This window comes from Anomalospiza imberbis, chromosome 2 (assembly GCF_031753505.1).
Source record: "Anomalospiza imberbis isolate Cuckoo-Finch-1a 21T00152 chromosome 2, ASM3175350v1, whole genome shotgun sequence".
Classification (NCBI taxonomy): Eukaryota; Metazoa; Chordata; class Aves; order Passeriformes; family Viduidae; genus Anomalospiza; species Anomalospiza imberbis.
The window spans coordinates 2,441,324-2,464,781 of NC_089682.1; the positions used below are offsets into that span (position 1 = coordinate 2,441,324).

Consider the following 23,458-nt stretch of genomic DNA (forward strand, 5'->3'; position numbering starts at 1 on the left):
TTGGAAATCTTTCCCAACATCTGAGGTTCTGGGATTCTCTGATCTGCTGGATGCTCCAACATCTCCAGGGGTGTCTGGGCTTCTCTTGCCTTTTCTCTGACCATGCAGCCCTGCACAAAGTGAGAATAAAGTGACACTCTGTGGGGTCTGGCATTCCACTCTCTCCTTCTGGTGGAAACAGTTTTTTAATAAAATCCTGATCATTTCTCACCCACATCACCGAGTCCTCAGCTCCTCATGTCAGCAGAAGGGAGAAAAACAAAGGGTTTTTTGTGCACTTAATGTTCTGCTGATTGGTGACAAAAATAAAGCAAAACATCCCTGAATACTCTTAATAAGATTTACAAGAAGACAGCAGTAACTGCTGGAGGATAATCACTAAACAGGCCCCACAAAACTTTTGACTGTCAGAGCTTGCTTTAATTTTCCTCACAATCTCACATGGTTTTGTTCACTAATTGCGCTGTTGGCTTAGCAGTCTCTGATGTGGCATTAATTTGGGAACTGTGAAAAAGTGACAATCAACAGAGGAATGGCGGATGTGGCCCAGCAGCCACAAAAAATAAAAAAATACTCATATAGTTGAATTCTGCTCTGTTATTATCTTGGTGTTATTGCACCAAGTGGTTCCATAGGCAGCAAAATTAATAAATTCCCTTTTCCAAGGGGTCTGAATCTTCCAGATCCACTGAGATGGGGTTTAGTGTCTTCTGCCATGTCCCTTTGAAAGGAGGAGAGGAAATGGCCTCAAATGGCACCAGGGGAGGCTCAGGTTTGAGACTGGGAAAGAAAATTTCCCTGGCAGAGTGGTCAGGCCTTGGGATGAGCTGCCCAGGGAGGTTTGGAGACACTGGAATTGTTCCAGAGGAGTCTGGATGTGGCCCTTGGGGACAGGGTTTGGGGTGATGCTGGTGCTGCAGGGGTGGCACTGGATGGTCCTGAAAGTCTCTTCCACTTTGATGATTCTGTGTCATTCCCAAGGGTCTGGAGAGGAGAAGCTCCAGGGAGAGCTCAGAGCCCTTCCAGGGCCTAAAGGGGCTTCAGGAGAGCTGGAGAGGGACTGGGGACAAGGCCTGGAGGGACAGGAGCCAGGGAATGGCTCCCACTGCCAGAGGGCAGGGCTGGATAGGAAATTGGGAAGGAATTCTTTCCCATGAGGGTGGCGAGGGGCTGGGATGGAATTCCCAGAGCAGCTGGGGCTGCTGGAAGTGTCCCAGGCCAGGTTGGACACTGGGGCTTGGAGCAGATGGGACAGTGCAAATTGTCCCTGCCCATGGCACCGGACGACCTTTAAGGTTCCTTCCAGCCCAAACCATTCCACAATTCCACAATTCTGTGCCAGCTCTGCAGTCATGATCCACAGGGTTCATGTAAGCTTCTGTCTGTCCTTTCTATGGGTGAGCAAAAATCTCAGGAGCAGAGGTGACCAGGGCAGTGCCATATTTGTACAACTGCAGTAGGGAAAAGCTGATTTATGGCTGGGAATCTCAGAGCAGGACATCACTTAGGAAGGAGCCACGAGAAGAAATCCGCATTTAAATACAAACCCAGCTGAAATGCAATAGCCACAGCTATCGCTGAGACAATCTGCCACTTGCCAACGAGAAAACCACAACAAATGGCTAATAAAAACCGACCTCTGTGAAGCACAAAAAGAAAATGTACATTACTGTTATGTTGTGGTTAATTCCCAGACAATACTGCAAAATGAGGGTGAAGTGCTACTTCCTGTCACTGAAAGGCAGAGAAACCCAAACAGGGAGAATTCCTCAGGCTGAGGAATGCAGACATACATCATGTCTGCAGGAATCATAAAAAGATCAAATGCAATATTTTCTTTCAGTGCAGACAACAGCTTTGAGATTTTCCATCCAGACAGCCTTGAAAAGCGCCTCCAGCGCTTGCCAATTACTCCTGACAAAGACCATTTGGTAGTGAGTGATGTTTTAAGTGAAATAAAGCAGTGGAGAAAACTGAACATGATGAAAGGGTTCTTTTCCTCCCTCTGAAGTGACTGGAAGTTCTGTACTCACAGGGTTGGGCTTGCGCTTCCTGCCGGTGACAAATCCCGCGGGACGCGAGCGGGGAGGTGAAGTTTGTTTGACAGTAATAGGAAAGGAACTGGTTTTCATGTTCTGTTAAGCAGCCAGAGAGTTTCTGGCTATAAACAACGGAGGAGTTGCTGGGACTTCTGTTCCACATCATTCCTCAGAAATTTCAGGGCGTTAATGGAGGGAATGATTCCCCAGTGTTGAAGTGGGCAAAGGGCAAAAGAGGCTGGAGCTTTCTGCCACCAGCACCTGATTTACGAATCAGCTGCAATCAGTAAGAACCAGGATATTCCATATTTTTTAATTATTTATTAATCATGGAGAGCTTCAAGACAGGTAAAAACAGCTCAGGCCCTCCAACTGTGCTTAAAGGATGATTTAAATAACTCACTGTTAGTTCTCTCGACTTTTCTCCTTTTAGACAGAGCATTTGGGTCCATTTAGCTGCACATTTATATCTAAACTGTCAGGAGTGTTGGCTATCCTCTTTGCTGTCTGCTGGGCCCACAAAGCATCACAACCCTGTTGCCCCTAGAACACCAAATTAGCAGAAATTTGTCTCTTCCTCCCAAGGGGAGCAGCATCTTTTTCTAAGTAACACAACCCAACAGCAGCAGCTGCTTTGTGAATTATCCAAAGAACGCTCCCATTTCCCCCTCCTTGACACTCAACAGTTGCATTTTGTTATTGACTTACATCCAAATCTTGAACCAGTGGGGAAAGCAGGGGGGAAGCTCCAGAGAATGTGGGTGCATTAAGAACATTTTTCACGCTGTTTCATTTTGCAGGGTTCTGGGGTTTCTTTGTTTCACAATCCTCTGCCCATTTTCTCTAACAAAAACATTTTATTTGGATTAAATTAGGGATGTTTAACCATTAGGTTTTTTCAGTCCAGTTTCTCTCTTCCTTTTTTTTTTTTTTTCCTTGCTGTCCACAACTCCCTGACTGATTTTTCCAGTGGAGGGTGTTCCTGCCCTTGCCAGGAGGGGAACTGGATGGTCTTCAAGGTTCCTTCCAACCCAAAAAAATTCTGGAATTCTGGGACACACTGATACAACAGAAACCTGGAATGGGAAAGGAGAGATTTCCCACCTGGGATCTGTGTCCGTATCCATCTGTGCAAGGAGCAGTGACACACCCAGGTGGACCAGTACAACTAAAAGGCTCCAGCACTGCCAAAAATTGCCAAAAGGTCCCTCACAATCCCTCTCCAACATCCTCTGCAGGCCACAGCACCCCCACCAAGCATCTCTGTCCTTGCAGAGCTCATCTCGTGGGAAGGACATCCAAATTCCCTGTAATTCCATCCCTGGGACACCCAAATTCCCCAGAATTTCATCCCTGTCCATGCAGAGCTTATCTCATAGGAAGGACACACAAATTCCCTGAAATTCTGTCGCATTAAGCCTTTTTCTGAGCCACAGATGGGGTAACTGAGAGGCATTTTAAAAATTTTATTTTATTTTTAGTCTCATGAGAAGGGTGAGACAATGCAGGTGTTATAATTCACGCCATCACAATCAGAAGCCAATTATTTATTAATTACAATACACTCTAAGTTTATTGTTTATTGATTGTTGTGTACAGTGAAGTACACAAGGCACTATTACTAATATTGTCACTATAATAATTAATGTATATGAACTTAATTATTATATTATAATTATAAATAATAAAATAGAATTATAGTATACTATTACTAATACTAATACTAATTACTAATATTGTCACTATAATAATTAATGTATATAAACTTAATTGTGATATTATAATTATATATAATTAATAAAATAGTATTATATTATACTATTATTAATACTAAATGTTAATAGTATTATTAATTACTTATATTATTATATAAGTAATATAATATTATTATATTATAATTAATTATAATTAATGTTGTCACGATAATAATTAATGTCTATAAACTTAATTATATATTAATTATATATAACTAATATAATAGTGTTCTATTCAATTATTATATAAACTTAAAATAAATGTATATAAACTTATGCTTTAACACACTATACTTATTTTAATAAACTTATTTTGAATACACACTTTATAAACCTATATAAGCCTTGCATACACACGATATAAACCTTCTATTAAACATCGAAAATTTTCTATAAATCCACTTCCCACACAATTCCTTCTTGGCTTCTTCTGGACAAGCTCTGGATGCCAGCCCGGGCAGGCTGGTACAGCCAGGAGTGGCACCAGCCTCCTGCTGAGAGTGTCCCTTGTCCCCTCATCACTGCCTGCCAGGGGTCACAAGGGCCCAGCTGTCCCTGCCAGCTCCTGCCAGAGCAGCCCCAGCAGGAGGGAGCTCTAAAGGAGCACATCCAGAGCCTCTGGAATGTCAGCAAGGGGTGCAGAGCTCAGCTGGTGATTCCTCCAGCCCAACTCCGGCATCATGGACTCATGGAATGGTTTGGGTTGGAAGGACAATAAAGCCCATCCAGTGCCACCCCTGCCATGGCAGGGACACCTCCCACTGTCCCAGGCTGCTCCAAGCCCCAGTGTCCAACCTGGCCTTGGGCACTGCCAGGGATCCAGGGGCAGCCACAGCTGCTCTGGGAATTCCATCCCAGCCCCTGCCCACCCTGCCAGGGAACAATTCCCAATTCCCAATCTCCCATCCAGCCCTGCCCTCTGGCAGTGGGAGCCATTCCCTGGGTCCTGTCCCTGCACTCCCTGGAAATTGTCTCTCTCCAGGTTTCCTGGGGCTCCTCCAGGCCCTGCAAGGCCACACTGAGCTCAGCCCAAAGCTTCTCCTGTGCAGGTGAACAATGCCAGCTGTGCCAGCCTTTCCTGCCAGCAGAGCTGCTCCATCCCTCTGCTCATCCTGGCTCCAAACCCCCTCCATCACTAAGGGTGAAGCCCTGATTTCCCCGAATGATGCTCCAGGAGTCTCAACAGGTGAATGCTTAATCCCGTTATTTTCTATTTTATGGGTAATTTTCCCTCGCGGCCCCATGGAACAACTCATTGAATCATTTCTGATCTCTTTAATTCCAGGTGACTGAAAGCTCCCATGAAAATTCCATCTAACTCTGCCCTCTGGCAGTGGGAACCCATTCCCTGTGTCCTGCCCCTCCAGCCCTTGGAAATTGCCTCTCTCCATGTTTCTTTCAGCTCCTTCAGGTCCTGGAAGGCCACACTGAGGCCACCCTGACATTTCTCTTCTCCAAAATCCCCCCAGTCAGAGGAAATGTTTCAATCTGCTCCATCCAAGGAAATTATTGAGAGGGATCTGTGCCAAAGATCAATCAGGCCCCTAATTCTGAAGGAATAAAACACAGGAACAGACATTTCTCCACTGCAATCCCACTAATTAAACCATTGGAGTGGAGTTCATGGAATCATCAAGGTTGGAAGAGACCTTCAAGATCGTCCTGGCAATGATTTGAACTCTGTCTTGAGTGACAGTTCCCAGAGGAATACCATGAGGAACCTTGTGAGAGGAACAGCAACAAAGTTAAATTCCAATAAAACTAAGATAAAAGACTACAAACCTTCATGTTTCACTTTCAGAGCAGAAAGAAAATGACCTTTTGAACTATTTATCTGAATACAGTTGTGGTATATCACTGAAGACAATGCTTTTTAGTGTTAAAAATGTAATACAGTAAATAGGATTATAATTGGACGTGGATCTGCTGTAATTCCTTACTTCTCTGCAGTACAGCTGCATCATCTAGTGGACAGCACAGAGATTGCGTTGGTTTTACCTTCTGCACAATTGATTTGGGATTAATTATCTTTGGGTTTCCCCGAATACCCTTCACTGCAGTGCTTTCTAAACCTGAACTCTGGGATTACAGATATCCACTAGAACATACAGTGAAACGAGCTGGAAATGTATTTTTTTCTTTTCATTTATGGAATGGTTTGGGTTGGGAGGGACATTACAAATTATTTCACCCCCTGCCAGGTTACTCCAAATCCATTCCAGGCTGGCCTTGGACATTTCCAGGGATCCAGGGGCAGCCGCAGCTTCTCTGAGAAACCTGATCCTGTTACTGTTTATAGAAACCCACAAAGGTTTTTTTGGGATATTTCCCTGTGTCCCGGAGAACATTAAATCCATCACTTGAATCACTGACTGCAAACAAACATTTCAAATTCTGCCCAAGTGCGGCACTTTTTGGACACCGTCATTTTTAAAAACTCTTTCTTTGGGAATGTCATCCTGGCAGTGTTTTCATAGCTTATTTAAAAGCTTTAATTATCAGGCTGAGAAGTGGATACTCCCTTATCTTGTCCCAGACCAGACAGGCCTGAGGGCACTCGGCAGTGATGGATGAGCTCCACACATTACAGGAGAAAACTCTCAACTGGGAGCCACTTTCTGCAGAAGATCAAAGGAAATCCATGTTTCATTGACATAAACTGACAGGGCAAAGATTCTGTCAGGAGGTTTCATGTTTATAATTTTTCAGTGACTTCAGTGACTGCACTAAATCAACACCTCTCTTAAAAATTAAAAAAAACAATTGTGCTATTTCTACCTCGTGCTCTTATCACATGAAATCTGGTGGCTCTTATTACCTAAACAAACCCAGTGTGTCTTCGCTGCAGCCACGAGTGAATTCCCACTTCAGCTCTCCTTGAATCCCAGAATCACCAAGGTGGGAAGAGCCCCTCAGGATCATCCAGTGCCACCCCAGCCTCACCAGCATCACCCCAAACCTGTCCCCAAGGGCCACATCCAGACTGTCGCTCTAAAGCTCAGCTTAACTTCATCTCATCCCCTGGGCTTTGCAGGAACCTGACCTTTGGCTGGGAGGGACCATCCTGGAGGCTCCTCACAGCCCTCAAGGTGCTGAGTCTGGCAGCAGATGAATTGTAAGTTGGAGCTCCCTGAAGATTTATTTGGTGGCTGTGCAGCTGCCTTTTGCTTTGATTTCATGGAGTCACCAAGGTGGGATGAGCCCCTCAGGATCACCCAGTGCCACCCCAGCCCCACCAGCATCACCCCAAACCCTGTCCCCAGGGCCAAATCCAGGCTCCTCCGGGACAATTCCAGTGACTCCAAACCTCCCTGGGCAGCTCAGCCCAAGGCCTGACCACTCTGCCAGGGATTTTTTTTCCCTAATATCTAATTAGGGAAGAAATTTGAGGCCATTTCCTCTCCTCCTTTCCCTGCCCCTCCTGTCAGAAGTTGTGCAGATCAATGAGGTCCCCCTGAGCCTCCTTTTCTCTAGGCTGAGCCCCCTCAGTTCAGCTGCTCCTCCAAGGGTTTGTTTCCAGCCCTTTCCCAGGTTTTTTTGGGGTTTTTTTGCCCTCTCTTGGCCAAGCTCCAACCCCTCAATGTCATTTTTTGGGTAACACTGCACAAGCTGGGAGAGAATCCAAATCCCTGCCCTGCTCTGGCCCAGGTTTGTATCACTCCTGGGCAGAAGCTGAGTTTATTCACTGTTGCTCAGATTTACAGGTTGAGTCTGAAAGGGAATTGATACCAAGAGGGAAATCAAGCTTTTTTTTTTTTCTTTTCCCACAGTAAGATCCCAGCTCAATCCTTTCTCAGGGAACAGAGTGAAATGCTAACAGCACATCACTGAGGAGATGCTGTTTGCAGCTCAAAATAGAGGCTGAGAGGGAGAATTTTCACTCTGAAATCTTGATTTAGTCTGTAAAACAGGTAGAGAGCACTCCAGGGCTGCTGCTTGCTCAGGCACCTCAGCTCTCAGCCCTGTCTTGCACATAGTTTAGGTTTAATCAAAAAGGTTTGAGCGTAAATTAAAATTTAAGGTATATTTTTATATATACGCATAAATTGCTGTGCTCTGCCTTCTTTCCTGCTCTCTCTGGAGAGTGTGTAGGAGTTCCAGGAGCAGAGCTCATATCCAAAGCACCTGGAATAAATGTGGAGCCCCCAGCAAAAGCAAATCAACTTCTGTCAAACTCGTATTCACCTCGCCAGACACATTGTACAGGAGCTGTTCTTAAAATAACCATCCTCAGGAAAAAAAAGAGAAATAAACCAGCCAAGCATCCTTATCTCCTTTAACTCTGGCACCATTTTGTGATAAAATGGTAAAATTAGAAACACAGCTGGTGTTGGAGAATGAAAAGGGGTTTATTAAAGGAAGGTCAAACGGTCAGAGGGGCAGGGCTGAGCCAGTCAGTGGCACAGGAGGACCTGGAGGCAAACTGGTGAGAATTCCCTACAGAACAGCATTCCCAAGTCCAAAGGAATCTCTGGAGGCACTTCAGAGCCAGAAAATTCCAGAATCCTTAAGGCTGGAAAAGAGTTTAAACTCAAAGTCCAACCATCACCACATGGTCACCATCAAACCAAGTTCTCAAGTGCCACATCCACGTTTTTGGACACTCCCAGGGATGGGTGACTCTTCTCTGGGTATCCTGTTCCAATGTTTAACAACCCTTTCCATGAAAAAAAAAATCCTGATATCCAATCTAAACTGATCAGGCCTTAATGAGACTGATTAGAGTGTAAAATATGGTGGCAAGTGACCTAAAAACATAATTTATGCAAATCTGAAGGTAAATTGGCCTCAAGTATGTAAGAAATGGAGTTCCAGCTCCAGAAAGGATTTTAGAAAAATAAAACAGACAAGGCTTGTAGAAAATGAAGTAATATATTTACAAAAATAAGCATTTTTTTAAATCACATAATGGAAAATAATCACAAGAGAATCCCAATTCCAAATGCAGTTTCTGCAGCTTAGATAAGGGTCCTGCCCTGAAATGCCCTTTAAAAAAATTCTCTTTTCTCCAAACCAAGGAGCTCGAGCTCTCCACTTCAGCAGAACCTCTTGTGTGAAGGTCAGCAAAGAACAAAATTACTCTGATGAATTCTTAAATTATTCTTGGCTGCTCAGGTCCATTAAAATAGTAATAATCTGGCAATAATCCCTGACCAGTTACAGCTGTCACAGCTCCAGGGGGCTCAAGTTGTTCCTAAAGTCAAGTTGCCAAGAATCTCAGCTGATTTCTGAAGGATCTTGAGGTCTTCTGAGCGCAGCATTTCCACCAAAGCCAGGTGGCTTTTGAGGTTCTCTTTGTCCCTTTTCAACTGGGAAATCTGGAGTTGAGACAAATGGGATGAAATGATTCAAAATTTTGATTATTTAATAGGACCTGAAGAGAAAATTTGTGGAAATCTGTAAGGATTTTATTGATTATGTTAATAGTGGGTTTTTTGAATTCCACAAGAGAAATACCACATTGAGTAGTAAAAAAAAAAAAAAAAAAAAAAAAAAAAAAAAAAAAAAAACAGGGAAAGGGAAAAGTCCTCAAAATTCTCACCCAAAAAATGACATTGTTCTGATAAAGGAAGCTGAGATCCCTTGTTTTTCCAAATTACCTGGAGAAGGACATGCTGGGTCTCCTCTATTAAAAACTGACAAATTTTTGCTGCTGTACCCAAAGCCTGCTGTTGATTCCTGGCTGAAGTGACGTCACCAAGCAGGATCCTCCTCCAGCAGGCACTGGAACCCAAATGGTTGAAGAACACAGAATTATTTGCTGCACTCCCCAGCTGGATGCCAAACGTGGCTGTGCTGCCCTGGCCCTCACCTGGGCTCGTAACCCACCCCAGGGATTTATTTTTAGTTCTTAGATCAATTTATTCCACTCAGCAATGAATCTTCAAAGCACAAACAACTCTGAAGAAGCCTTTTCTCATTAATTTATTCCCTCATTTCATTTATCCCAAGCAAAGTGCAGGTAACCATTTTCCACCCCTGATGTTTGAGGCAGATTTGATATTTGGAATAAATGCTCCAAGTGCACTGAGAGTCCCTGGAGATGAATTTTAGCAACCTCCTTGGCCCTGGAATTCCAGCCTGTGGAACACATGACTCAAGGAAATCAAGCCAGGTTAAGAGCATTTAAAATTTCATCAAACCAACAGGAAAAAGGCCTGCAGCCTGAACCTTGAGGGAATATCTGGAGCTTGAAATAGAAAGGGAAAATACAAGAAAGAAAATCACCAAAGCAGCAATAGGGGAGTGAGTTTACAGTCAGTGCTGTTCTCTGCCTTTCCTCTTTTCACTTCTCACCTGGGGTCAACAAAACAGACACAGGAGATCCAAAAATTGTCCCAGAGTGTCACTCACAGCTAGCAGAGAGCAGAGTGAGGGGAAACATAAAATATTGAAGGGGTTGGAAAACAAATCCTGGGAGGAGCAGCTGAGGGAGCTGGGGGGGCTCAGCCTGGAGAAAAGGAGGCTCAGGGGGGACCTCATTGCTCCCCACAACTCCCTGACAGGAGGGGCAGGGGAAGGAGGAGAGGAAATTGACTCAAATGGCACCAGGGCAGGCTCAGGTTGGAGATTGGGAAAGAAAATTTCCCTGGCAGAGTGGTCAGGCCTTGGGATGAACTGCCCAGGGAGGTTTGGAGTCACTGGAATTGTCCCAGAGGAGCCTGGATGTGGCCCTTGGGGACAGGGTTTGGGGTGATGCTGGTGGGGCTGGGGTGGCACTGGGTGATCCTGAGGGGCTCATCCCACCTTGGTGACTCCGTGAAATCAAAGCAAAAGGCAGCTGCACATCCACCAAATAAATCTTCAGGGAGCTCCAACTTACAATTCATCTGCTGCCAGACTCAGCACCTTGAGGGCTGTGAGGAGTCTCCAGGATGGTCCCTCCCAGCCAAAGGTCAGGTTCCTGCAAAGCCCAGGGGATGAGATGAAGTTAAGCTGAGCTTTAGAGTGAGTTTTCTTCCTGAGACACATCAGCCATGGAAGATCTCCAGCTTTGATACTGGTGTTTACAACTTCTCCATCACTCCCAAGCAGTGAGTTTGCTAAAAAACAAGTAATTGTACTTTTTTGCTGGATTTTGATACTAGGAGCAGAATCTGACTCCCATAAAAACTGAATAAAATCTCACCAGGAAAAGAAAAACTACAGATACTTACTCTAGGAAATCATGATCCTTTAGAATGGAAACTTTGGCCTTTCTCTGCTTGTCCAGTGGTGAGAAATATTTGAGGAGAATATCTGCAGAAAAATACAGTTTAAATATTTAAATAAATTGTATGTAAGAGAGATCACAATCATCAATTCAAAAAAAAATATACTTCAACCATATTTTTCATGTAGGACTAAGATCAAAACCTGTTAAATTTTGGTGAACTTTTCAGAATTCTCAAAAGCTATCAGCACTCTCCATTATTGTGTCCTTATAACAGAAATCCTGACTCAAATTTAAGTTATGAAACACTCCAAGGAAGTTCAGTTTGTGGAGTCTGGATTTCAATCCTCAGTGGTGCAATCTAAGACATCCAGCTGGAATCTCTACGCAGATGTTGTTAATAATCACAATTTTTACAAATAAAATTATAAAAAATATTTTTATTTAAGAAAAAAAAAATTAATGTTTATGCAAAGAGGCATCAAACCCTTTTTCACTTCTTGAGCATTTACACACTCAGTTCTCTGTTTTTGTGCCTTTCAATGCTCAGACAGTCCATAAATCCAACCTGCTGAGACATAAACACTGCTGTGAGGGTTGTCCATGGCAACAAATCCATATTCCAGCAGCAGCCTCTGATTATCATGAGGTCCATAGCAGATCAAAACTTCCTGGTATCTTTTGCATTGTGAATCTGTCCAAATTTCATAGCTCCTCGTCTGCTCGTTAAACCCAGCCTTGACCTTCAGGGAGTGAAAAATACAAGGTTTTTATTCTTGGTAGGGTGAAAAAGGAAACAAACCTTTGAATTTTGAAACCCCAGCGGACTGAAATTCTTGTTCAATTGTGGGGACTTCTTGGAGAGACCTCAGATCTGCAAACACAGAGAGTTTGGCCTCTCCTGTGCTGCCCAAGCTCAGTGGTGGCACCCAGAGCCTGAGAGAAGGTGGAAATTCTCTCTGCACTCCCCTCAGGCTGCTCTGAGGCTTCAGCCAGAGGTGAAGTAACACAAGAACCATGGAATTTGTGTCAGGACAAGGAATTTGTCTTCCTTTTAGGAGCAGATCAGGGGGATGCCTACAAGAGGCTCTTCCCAAAAGCTGTTTTGGATGCAAATCTCCCCCAGCCACTGTAGGGTCTCCCCGCACCTTGGCTTTGCTGCATCAACTGAAACATCTGAATTACAGAATCACTGAATGTTTGGGTTGGGAGGGACTTTAAACATCCCACCCCACCTCTGCCACGGCAGGGACACCTCCCACTGTGCCAGGCTGCTCCAGCCCAGTGTCCAGCCTGGCCTTGGGCACTGCCAGGGATCCAGGGGCAGCCCCAGCTGCTCTGGGAATTCCATCCCAGCCCCTGCCCACCCTGCCAGGACAGGATTTTTCCCCAATATCCCACCTAACCCTGCCCTGAGGCAGCGGGAAGCCATTCCCTGTGTCCTGGCACTCCGAGACATTTCTCCCCCCCGTGAGATCTCTCCCTGCCCTCCCCACACTCGTCATCCATCACAGAAATGCAGATGGCACTGACAGAGTGCACTTTATAAAAATAAAGAAATTTCCTGATCTATTTTGAGCTTCTTACCCGAACATTTGGGCTGTGGTTTAGCAAATCTAAATATGGTGCCAGTGCATAAACATCTGGCTCCAGGGAGAAACACTCCCTGTGCGGATGTTTCATGTAGATTGTCCTGGTATTTATAGTGCACCAAGCCCACTCCAAAGCACTGAAATTAAAAATGGTTCCTGTGTTCTCAGCAAATAAAGGCTGCAGGGAAGAGAAGAAAGCTCTGGAAGATTTGAACAGCTCTTGGATCATCATTTTTTGCTCCTGAGCCTTCTTTTTTAAGGGTTTTGGGAGAAGATTTATTACATCAGGTTCCAAACAAGCAGGGCAAGTGTAAGCCTTGGGTAGAACATCCAGGTAGGGCTTCCATGGAGATTTCTCCCCAGCGTGTTTCTCTGCTATCAAAAACGTGCACAGTGCCAGCAAAGGAGACACGGGGGGCTTCCATCTATTGGAAGAGAAAAAGAAAATAAAAGTTAAAAAAAAAAAAAAAATTAAAAGAAAAATTAAAATAAAAATAAAAGAAATTAAATTTAAAAAAACCCAGAAATAAAAATAAAAATTCAAAAAATTAAAACAAAAAAAATTAAGTTAAAATAAAACTAAAAAATAAAAATTAAAATGGATATAAAAATAAAATAGAAAAATAAAATAAAATTTAAAAAATAGAAATAAAAATAAAAATCAAGTAAAAAATAGTTAAAAGTAAAATAAAAATTGAAATAAAAATAAAAACTTAAAAATTAAAATAAAAAAGAAATTAAAATTTTAAAAATTAAATTAATAACATTAAAATAAAAATAAAATAAAATTTAAATAAAAATAAAAATAAAAATAAAAAATAAAAAATAAAAAATAAAAAATAAATAGAAAAAAATAAATAGAAAAAAATAAATAGAAAAAAATAAAAAAGAAATATACATAAAAATAAATATAAAACCAAAATAATTTAATAATAAAAAATACAAATTTAAATAATAAAAAATAAAATAGAATTAAATAATAAAACTAAAAATAAAATAGAAATAAAAATAAAAACTGATGAAAATAGCAATGCAGCAGACCCACAGCGGTGAGATGGAAAGGAACACAGCCGTGTTTTACCTCTCTCAGACCTCTCTGGAAGTTATAAATGGCTTCTATTTAAAACTCCTTTGTAGTCCATCTCCAAGTCCTTTGGCTGATTTCAAAGGAGCAATAAAAGCTGTTTTAATAACAATTTCAGGTTCACCCTTGGGTTGGGTTTTTTAGGATACACAAGTACTCAATGCCCAGCATGGGGCTTTGTTCCAAATTTCCCAAATTTCCAATTTGTTCCTAATTTTCTAAAAGGCCCTGGCTTTGCAGCCCAGTTTTATCTTCCTTCTCCTGATGAAGCAGTGTCACAAATTCCCAAAAAAAACCATTTCTATTTGGCATTTAGGGCCAAGCAGGCTCTGAGGCAGCTCCAGCTCCAGCCTGTGTTCTCTCTCCAGCTCTGCCAAACTAAAAGAAGATGTTCACTATTAAAACTTATTCCCTGTCTGAGCATTCCAGATCCCTGAAATGCTGCCACCACTCAGGATATTCAGTTTAAAGCTCCACCACCCCTTCAGAGGATTTATTACTGCTGAAAAAGCCCCATTAAAGGCCACCAAGTGTCACTTGTCACTTACTTCTCAATGTGTCCTCCCAAGCAGCTGCTGAGGACAGTGCCCGTGGTGAGCAAACACTTCTCAGGCAATGAAATAATCAGATCTCCTGCCTTTGAGGGAGGAGGGAAGAAATTACCCACAAAACCAGTAAAAATCAAGTGTAAAGATTCATTTAATTACTGTGGGGACTGCTGGTTTCACATTATGGCTGCAACAGTCCAAAAGTCAGAAATTACAATCACAATGGATTTCTGAGCTTTGCTTGTTGCAAAAATCATTGAATGGCAAAAAAAATCCTGAAGAGCTGCATTAGAAACAACATCACTCACCTGAAGAGCTTTTGTTGTCATCAATCCTCTTCCCGTCTCTGAAGAAGGAGCAAAGAGCAGGAGTAAATAAATGTAGTTATGGAAAATCAGTGATCTGTGATCAGGTCAGCAAGGAAGAGCTCTAAAAGAACAGGCACTGTGTCATACAAAACATAAATTCAGTTGTGACTATTCCAGATTTACCTCATTTCTTTGTTCTCCAATTCTCTTTATTTTTCAGGATCTTTCCCCTGCATATCCTGCAGCATTTGTTGTCCAGTTCTAGCAATTGTTCAGCTTTTTTTCCTCCCACTTATAGCAATTATTCACCTTCTTTTTCTCCATTTTTCCTCAAGCACATCTTTCATCACCAGCTGCAGCTCTTGGTTTCAGAGTTTTAACTAAACTTCAGCATTTCTAGTCACAATATTTTTCTCTGATCCATTCTATTATTTCTGCTCTGTCTATAATACCACAAAATGTTTAAAATATAACCTAAAGAAAGATTTAAAAATATAAGTATAAACCTATACTAAAAAGTATAAGTGAACCTCAGCTCTCTGCTGAAGTTGCTAGGGGATAAAAAGATAAACAAGTTATAACAAGGTTAAATTCCAAAAACCGTGTTATTAATACTTCAAATTTTGGCTTTTTCGGGCCTCCATATGTACTTTTTCATGTTAAATTGAGATTCCAAGAATCCTTGGAAGAGTATCAGTAACCGTTTTTTTTTTTTTTCCTGATGCCAGACAGGGGCATAATTCAAAAGGAAAGCAAGAATCTAAAATTCTTAGAAGATGCAGAAATCTGTACCATCAATAAATAAGTAAAGCATTACCCCAGAACTCTGCTGGCCTTAAATTACTGTCTTCAAAGCCTCTCTCTTTTAGCCACTTCTTAAGCTTAATGTATTCCAGCTTGTGACTGCAGTTGACTAAAAATAGAAAAAAAAATAATGCTAATAAAGAGCATTCTGTTGGACAGTAAAGGAAATATAAACATTTTACTGTATGGTCAGAAAAACTGTATTCTGGACATTTTAAAGCATAACAGAATAGCAAGAAGGGATTGAACTAAATAAATTTGGGGTCTCTGGTCACTGGGAGGTCTCAGAAATGTGTGAGTTATTCAGCATGTCCAAGGAATTTTAGAATAATGTAATATTTGCCATTAGGCACAAAAGTGAGCTCAGAAAATTCACCATGCTCTGCTTGGACTGTAAACTAACGCTCAGATATTTGCCTATAAAAAAAGGTAACATTCATGAATGTAATTTTCCAAGCACATAGGCTTTTGAAAATATAAATAATAAAATGACACCTTGAGGAAAAAATGGTCATTTTATTATTAAACTTCCAGGCATGATCATACCTCCATCCATAAAACTCTTCAAGTGTTTTCTTCTTCTCTTTCGACCTGTCCGACCTCTGCTCTTCTTCATATTAAGCAATAGATTTTGCCTTTTTTAGACAACCTGAATTTAAAATAAATTTTAAAATAACTGATTTAGAAACATTTAAAGTCATATTTCTTACTGTGAGCATGGGCAGGCCCTGGCACAGGGTGCCCATCCCAGCTGGGGCTGCCCCTGGATCCCTGGCAGTGCCCAAGGCCAGGCTGGACACTGGGGCTGGGAGCAGCCTGGGACAGTGGAAGGTGTCCCTGCCCATGGGATGGGATGGGATGGGATGATATTCATAGATTTACGGAATATCCCAGTTGGGAAAGATCCACAGGGATAATCCAGTCCCACCCCTGCCCCGCCCAGACCCCCACAACCCCAGCCTGGGCATCCCTGGCAGCGCTGTCCAAAGGCTCCTGGAGCTCTGGCAGCCTCGGGGCCGTGCCCATTCCCTGGGGAGCCTGGGCAGTGCCAGCCCCCTCTGGGGGAAGAACCTTTCCCTGATCTCTTTCCTTTTGCCAAAACTGCCCCGAACTGAACCTCAAAGCGCAGCTTTTCCCTGCCAGGACGGAGGGCCTCAGGGAGCCGGGATCACCCACAGGCGCTCGGGCTCCTCCAGAGGCCGGCCCTCCATCCCATCCCATTCCTTCGGGTTGCAAAGACCTCGGAGATCATGGAGTCCAAATCCCATCCCCCATCATCCCATCCCACGCCCAGAACTGCTAACCGTGCTAACCAGACCCCCATTCCCCGCTCGGCACCAACCTCCGGGACGGGAGGGAGAGAAACGGCCCCGGCAGCGCTGCGGGAGCGGGAACTTCCTGAGGCACCGCCCGTGCCCCGCGCACTGCCCCTGGGAGCCACAGCCGCATCCTCCCCTGCCAGCCCACACTGTGATTCCCGAATCTCTCCCGGGCTGGAATTGCTGCCCGGAGCCCCAAACCCACCTGCTGCGGGGACGCAAGGACCCACATTCCCCCGCTGTCCCTCTCCGCGAGTCCCCGCCCGCTCTCCCGGCCCTGAGGCGGGGCTGCCGCGCCATCTTAGGGGCGTCCCCGTCTCCCTTCCCCGCGGTTCGCGAGTGGCTGTGCTTTGAGGGTAACGCGTTCTGTCCTCGCTGTGCGGAGCTGAGGGACGAGGGAGAGGCGCCCGCGGTGCTGGAGGTGGGTGATGGGGTGCTGGGTGTCCCCCCGGACCCTTCACCCCCGAGGGTGTCGCGGTTCATGGCGGCCCGCGGGTTCCCTCCCGTGAGGGGGACGAGAGAAGCGGGGAGAGAGGGAGGCTTGTGGAGGGGTGGGAAGGGCGCTGCTGACCCTGGGGCGTCGCTCTGGAGGTTCTCGGAGTGGTATATACTCGCTGGATGCCTGCTTAGGGTTACAAGGAAGTTTGGAAGAGAGATGGTAATAATGGCAAAAGGGGGCAAAACCAGCGTTTGAACTTGTTTTTATGGGGGAAATGCAGCTTCTTTAAATGCACGGTATCGGTTAGAAAAGCAGCAGGCAGGTTTTCGGATGCTGTGTTACACAACCAACCATGGTAGCCTGCCTGTGCTCTGCTGTTTTCCCCCGAAAAGGCTGTATCTGCTCCTCCTGCCTGGCCCTGGAAGATAAAGCTACCCCATCCTTTTTTTATATTGTTTGGGACCTTAAAGATCATCCTTGCCATGCACAGGGATACCTTGCATTAAGCCAGGTTGCTCAGGTTTTGAGCCTGAAGTTTTCAGCAAAACTTGAGCTTGAACCAACTGAATATTCCCAAAAGATGGAAAGTCTTTCTGTGAGGTGTTAGTGCAGAAGAGCTTACTCCTACAAAAAGTTAATTTAGTGCTAAAGATTAGTCACGGGCATTTTTTAGTCAAGACATTGTTTTCTTCTTTTTGCCCATCAGCGGTTGGCCTTTCTTCAGAACATCTAACACCAGATTTCTCTGTGAATACCTCGTGTTGCCTTAGGAATTTACACGGCTCGCACAGGAATGTAGTTTCACATAATCCAAGGCGGAATTTTAAATAGAATTTTAAAGAAAAAGCACTTGTCCAGGGAGGATCCACACTGCTGGAAATGTTCAAGGCCAGGTTGGATGGGGCTTGGAGCTACCTGGGATAGTGGAATGTGTCCATGGCAGTGAGATGATCTTTAAGGACACTTCCAGCCCAAACCATCCCATCACTCTAATTCCTTTCCAAGCAGCCGTTTTGTGTGTCTGACTGAACTTTCCTTTGCTGTTGACAGCTCCCGTGACGTTGGCTCACATTCCTAGGGGACAATGTCCAGCGTGCAGGTGGCTGTGGTGACAGGGTCCAACAAAGGGATTGGCTTGGCCATCGTGCGGGCCCTGTGCAAGCAGTTCCCAGGGGATGTGTACCTGACGTGCCGGGATCCCGGCCGTGGCCAGGCTGCCGTGGCTCAGCTCCAGCAGGAAGGGCTGCGCCCGCTTTTCCACCAGCTGGACATCGATGACCTGCAGAGCATCCGAGCGCTCCGGGACTTCCTGAAGGAGAAGTATGGAGGGCTCAACGTGCTGGTGAACAACGCTGGCATTGTTTTCAAAGGTAGGAAGTGCTCTGTTGGGGTAGTCCTGTGTTCTGTGGAGAAGGCAGTGGATGCATGATACTGATCTCTTCGAGCCAGGTCTCATAAGGTCTCAGAGAAAGGTATCACACCTGAGATAGCTCAGCTACCTCGGATGGCATAAGGTTAGCAGGATGGCTTCTGAGACAGTGTTGGAAATAGAAAAGTTTTAATAAAAGGCAAAATAACAAAGCTCTTTGCAGAGAAAACCCGAGCCAAGGCAAGAGGTTCTTGCTCCTGCTAAAACGCTTCACAAAAGCGATTATTTCCTTTGTTCTCGTATTTTTCTAGTGAATTACCTAGGTGGGACCTTTTGGCTTCTGTGCAATTGGGTATCCTTAGCTTTGAGGTGAAGTCCCCAAGGTCCTGTGAGGTGTCTTTTAACCAAATTGAGGAGAGAAACTTGTGGACTTTTTTCCTTTTTAAGGAGACAAAGGGTAATTTGGTCCCTCTGTCAACAGGAGGCACATTCCTACAGATGCATCCGACACTTCTGTGCCACTGCCATGCTGCTTTTTGCTTGGGCAAACTTCCCATCTTAAGGATGATGTGAGAACAGCGTGCCAGGGGAGGGTCAGGTTGGACATCAGGAGGAATTTTTCCATGGAAAGGGTGCTCAGGCCTTGGCAGGGGCTGCCCAGGGAGCTTTGGAGTGCTCATCCCTGCAGGTGGCACTCAGAGCTCTGGGCTGGGGACAAGGTGAGCATCGGGCACAGCTGGGACTCCATGGGCTGGGAGAGCTTTTCCAGCTGGAACAATTCCATGATTGTGTGAACATGCTTCCCTGGAGGGTTGTGTTTGCACCACATGGAAATGTTGAGGCACACAGGGCAGCTGGGCTGGCCTGGGTTATTTGCCTCAGTGCCCAGGAGTTCCAGCAGGGCCATGGGAGCCCATCTCCCTTGGGAATGTCTCCCTGTGCCTCAGGGAGCTGTGTTTCCTCTCTTCTCCACCCCCATGCTCTGTTCTGTGCGTTATCAGCTCAGGGATTCCAGCTGATGAAAAAGCACCTTTATTGTCCCTGGGTGGGCTTTGCTATCCCGAACTTTCTCAGGCCATTCAGTCACCTCTCAACCACTCAAATCCTGCTGTGCTGAGCAAGAATTTAACCCATTCTCCTCCCAGTGGGCAGAAAGGCAGGGAAAGTGAGAAAGACACAGCAGTTTCAAGGTGGAAGGATGCATTTTTGTTGTGTGTATGAAATCCAGAATCAGAATTTGCTCCTGACAGAGCAAATCACAAGTCTGGCTGATGGTTTTATGGAGGGGATTGTGCCCTGTGCCCGCAGAGGTGAGAGCCCACCTGCAGAGCTGCCCCAGCCCTGTCCCAGCCCAGGGAGGAGCTGGAGCTGCTGCAGAGAGCCCAGAGGAGGCTCCAGGATGAGCAGAGGGATGGAGCAGCTCTGCTGGCAGGAAAGGCTGGCACAGCTGGCATTGTTCACCTGCCCAGGAGAAGCTTTGGGGTGGCCTAATTGGGGCATTCCATGAGGGAATGGCTTCACACTGAAAGAGAGTAGGGAACTCCTCATGGAGTGGGAGTGCAGTGATGATCTTCTGACTCTTTTGCCTGTTACTTTATAGGAAAATTGCTTAAGATCAGCTTATTGGGAGACAGCTCTTAATTGTCTGGGCTTCAGGGTGTGCTCAGGAAAGATTCCAGCAGCAATTAAAATATCACTTCCAGATGTTTAGCCTTGACTTTCCTCAAGCTGACAACAACTGAGTCAGCAGTCACACAACTTAGGATGTGATAAAGGAACTGTTGCTGTGAGTATCAAGCACAGAGGGTGTAACATCTGTGTAAGAACTTGCTGTGATGCTTCTCTCATAGTTTTAATTCTTGCTTCCCAGATTGGTATTTTTACCCAAGCTTGTTTCTTGCCTCACCAAGTTTTTGCTGCCATCCCAGAATTATGCTTTCCTTTCTTAATGGTAGCATTATGTGCTATTGCATCTGCTAAAGATTAGATTTGCCATGAAGTTTTGTTATTTTGGTTTTGTGCTGCATTTGTCCAGCAAAGTCCTTAATCCAGGAGAAACTTCCTGTATCAAATGGTGGTGGAGCTGTGGTTGTCTTCTGGACGAGCCTCCCTGGGAAGAGTTGTCTAATGAAGCTTCTTTAATCAGGGGAGCTCAGGATGTTACCACATACCCTGTTAGACACATGAGTGGGGTTCGGGGTGTAAGGAGGTTCTCTCTCACAAGGAAGGAAGGATATGGAAGCAGGATTTGGGGTTCCGCAGGATTTTATTTCTCTCTCTGCCATAACCCTGGCCATGGGTCATGATCTGGCTTCATGTGTGAGATTTAAATGCAAGTGAGTGATTTACAAATGACTGTGGGTCATCAAGCATGTTTTGCAATAAAAACCACATCAAACAATGACCTTTTACAATTTCTCTTTTGAATTATCATGGATTTGGAGGCAATAAACACCTGTCCAGTCTGTGATCATATGCCTGTTTTCTAATTATTAAAAACAGCAACTAAGATAAACTTTTGGGGTTTGGTAACTTCTATTCAAACGGTGTTACAATTCTAATTTTTTTTTCCCTTCCTTCCTACCTCTTATGACCAGTTCATGACACCACTCCATTTGCAGTCCAAGCTGAGGTTACACTGAAGACAAACTTTTTTGGAACCAGGAATGTTTGCACAGAATTGCTGCCTCTCATGAAGCCTTATGGTAAGTGAAACATAACAAGTGGAGGAAGAGTTTTGTTTGAATTTTGGCCCTTTTCAATGGGAAATCCTGTCCAGTCTCAGGCACTGCACCAGTGTTTCAGATGTGGTGCTGTGATGTGTTTGCTGCTATAAATGAAATGTAGTCTCTCCTAATATTTAAATACATCGAGGTTTTCAAGGAAAAAAGAAGTCAAGTAGATGAAAAACAGGTTTTTATTTCCTGAGGGAGAAGGAATAAACAGAGTGTGTGAATTTTGGGGAGAAGGGAAACAGTGCCAAAGTTGCAGTCTAGTCCTCTTGTACTACAGTGAAGGATGACTGATGTTAATAGTGTCAATAACAGGATTAATTTCTGTGGCTTTTAAGATTAAATCCCCAAATTCACCACCAGAATGGCTGTGAAGTAGCAGGAAAGAGAGGAAACAGTGCAGCATAATTTTGGAGATGATAAGTGATTTACTGATTCAGCTGACTTGTTCCTCTTACTGAAGTGCTTGGAGATAAATCTTTAAATTTGTAAATCTCCAGGTGTTATTTCAACTGTAGTAGGAGTGTACCTGCTGATTGTGAAGTTGTTTCTTGGAGGTTTATCTGAAACTTTTGTATGTTCACACCTTAAAATACCTCTCATGGTATTTATTAGAAACCAGAACATTGAGTTAATCAGATTTTCCAGGAGCTCTGCAAAACAACCCACCTAAAATATTTTACAGATACTCACCTGAGGAGTGAATCCAGAACTGGAGAGCAGCCTCACTTCAGTGTGAGCTTAAAATGTGTGAAAATAATCAGTTTTTATTCTCTTTTCAGGTCGGGTGGTGAATGTCTCCAGCATGGCGAGCAGCTCAGCCCTGAGAGGCTGCAGCCAGGAGCTCCAGCAGAAATTCCGCAGTGACACCATCACTGAGGATGAGCTGGTGCAGCTCATGGCTAAGTTCGTGGAAGACACCAAGAGAAATGTCCACGACAAAGAGGGTTGGCCAAACACTGCCTATGGGGTGTCCAAAATCGGGGTGACTGTCTTGTCCAGGATCCAAGCGCGGCTGTTAAACGAGCAGAGGAAAGGTGACCACATCCTCCTCAATGCCTGCTGCCCTGGCTGGGTCAGGACAGACATGGCAGGTCCCAAGGCCACCAAGTCCCCAGATGAGGGGGCTGAGACCCCCGTTTATTTGGCCCTTTTGCCTTCCAGTGCTGATGCTCCTCATGGCCAATTTGTCAGTGACAAAACTGTCAAAGCCTGGTGAGCTCAGGGAGCTGGGGATGGAAAGGGGGCTGAGCTCATTTTCCTGATTTCATTCCTAATTCCTTCATTCCCTTTTCCCTCTCCCCTGGCATGGGTCTCATGGAGCTGGGATGAGGAAGCAGGTGCCTTATCTCTCATCACAGTAGAATTTTCCAGGATCCAGAGCTGTTGTGGAGGCTGCACAGGATTTTCTAAAGAGGATGGGGTTGTTCTAGAGCTGCTGTGATCTCTCTGGGGGGAGACTCAAGATCAGAATCACTGTTGGACAGACTTTTGTTACTGTCAAAACTAAATGGAATTAGGTGAAAATAAAAATAGCACTGATCCACCATTTATAGCCAAACATAATAAGTTGGTGTTATTAATATATCAATAAATAATTACTGATTTATATTCTGGTACTTAATTATTCTGGTACTAAAAAATTATAAAGTCAGAAAATATATTTTCATTTTCTGCAGCAGAGCTTGTGGCTGGGATTTGTGATGTCTGCATTGGATACAGAGAAAATAAACTACAGACCTGACACAGCAAAGTGTTCCTCAGTTCCTTTATTGCACAGCCAGAAGTTTCCTTAATAAAATCGGAATTAAGTGCTCTCCACATAGCAGCCGTGACAACTGTAAGTGATATGGAGAGCTCTACATTTGCTGAAATGCTGCTTATTGCCTTTCAAACTCCCAGAGTTGAAAAATTGCCTCTTCTGAGGCTGAAGGAGCTGGAAACAATTGCCCATAAAGCTGTTGTTAGTAATGACAAGTCAATAATGGGCTTGTTAATTGTTAATCAGGAATCAGGGAGGCGATGCTGGCTGGCTTTGACATTGGCCTCCCCCAGAACAGCTTGGGTTGGGAAGCCTTGGAGTGGAAGGCATTGGGAATAAATACTGTGGGGGATTATTACTTGCTTATCAGCACAGAACAAAGGGCTGGTTATAAATTGGTTTTTTAAGCATACAGGAGCATTGTTTTTGTGAAGAATTACCTCATCAGTCATGCCCCAGAGCTCCTTGAAGGGAAGGCCAAAAGTTCTCAGGGTAATCTATTCTCCGGGAAGAAAAAAACTCAGAGGCCTTGGGTTTTGCGGAAAAAATTACAAA

At 44.3% G+C, this 23,458-nt stretch overlaps 2 protein-coding genes and 1 long non-coding RNA gene across 11 annotated transcripts in view; 2 read left to right on the plus strand and 1 right to left on the minus strand.

Annotated features, from left to right (window-relative positions):
- The window catches only part of LOC137468135 (uncharacterized), a 232,988-nt gene that overhangs the window by 151,477 nt on the left and 58,053 nt on the right, over nucleotides 1-23,458 (plus strand). The gene's annotated exons all lie outside the window — the stretch shown is intronic.
- Nucleotides 8,124-16,947, minus strand: SETD4 (SET domain containing 4). Of its 8 annotated transcripts, none has more exons than XM_068179503.1 (11): nucleotides 16,807-16,946; nucleotides 15,829-15,931; nucleotides 15,296-15,391; nucleotides 14,479-14,516; nucleotides 14,171-14,259; nucleotides 12,534-12,963; nucleotides 11,515-11,689; nucleotides 10,951-11,032; nucleotides 10,617-10,697; nucleotides 9,394-9,517; nucleotides 8,124-9,111 (listed from the first exon to the last, which is right to left on the minus strand). In XM_068179503.1, exons 2-11 carry the CDS (start codon nucleotides 15,896-15,898, stop codon nucleotides 8,977-8,979), a joined length of 1,320 nt encoding a protein of 439 aa, XP_068035604.1. In that variant the 5' UTR covers nucleotides 15,899-15,931; nucleotides 16,807-16,946; the 3' UTR covers nucleotides 8,124-8,976. The 8 variants fall into 8 exon arrangements, 7 of the variants coding, with proteins under 7 accessions (XP_068035604.1, XP_068035607.1, XP_068035606.1 ...); XM_068179506.1 differs by lacking the exon at nucleotides 16,807-16,946 and adding an exon at nucleotides 16,625-16,749; XM_068179505.1 differs by lacking the exon at nucleotides 16,807-16,946 and adding an exon at nucleotides 16,596-16,696.
- On the plus strand, nucleotides 16,887-22,894 carry LOC137468133 (carbonyl reductase [NADPH] 1-like). Of its 2 annotated transcripts, none has more exons than XM_068179512.1 (4): nucleotides 16,887-17,022; nucleotides 18,091-18,410; nucleotides 21,007-21,114; nucleotides 21,924-22,894. In XM_068179512.1, the coding sequence occupies exons 2-4, from the start codon at nucleotides 18,125-18,127 to the stop codon at nucleotides 22,358-22,360; spliced, it is 831 nt and encodes a 276-aa protein (XP_068035613.1). In that variant the 5' UTR covers nucleotides 16,887-17,022; nucleotides 18,091-18,124; the 3' UTR covers nucleotides 22,361-22,894. The 2 variants fall into 2 exon arrangements, with proteins under 2 accessions (XP_068035613.1, XP_068035614.1); XM_068179513.1 differs by having other exon boundaries at nucleotides 16,896-17,026.

Bases quoted from the DNA above. Each gene is read 5' to 3' on its own strand.
- SETD4 (XM_068179503.1), bottom strand. From the start codon at position 15,898: ATGAAGAAGAGCAGAGGTCGGACAGGTCGAAAGAGAAGAAGAAAACAC. The intron at 11,033-11,514 runs GTTGGATTTATG...ATTTTTCTGCAG, and splicing joins CAGTGTTTATGTCTCAGCAG to ATATTCTCCTCAAATATTTC. The intron at 9,112-9,393 runs GTAATTTGGAAA...TCTCAACTCCAG, and splicing joins CCCAGCATGTCCTTCTCCAG to ATTTCCCAGTTGAAAAGGGA.
- LOC137468133 (XM_068179512.1), top strand. From the start codon at position 18,125: ATGTCCAGCGTGCAGGTGGCTGTGGTGACAGGGTCCAACAAAGGGATT. The intron at 18,411-21,006 runs GTAGGAAGTGCT...TCTTATGACCAG, and splicing joins CGCTGGCATTGTTTTCAAAG to TTCATGACACCACTCCATTT. The intron at 21,115-21,923 runs GTAAGTGAAACA...TTCTCTTTTCAG, and splicing joins GCCTCTCATGAAGCCTTATG to GTCGGGTGGTGAATGTCTCC.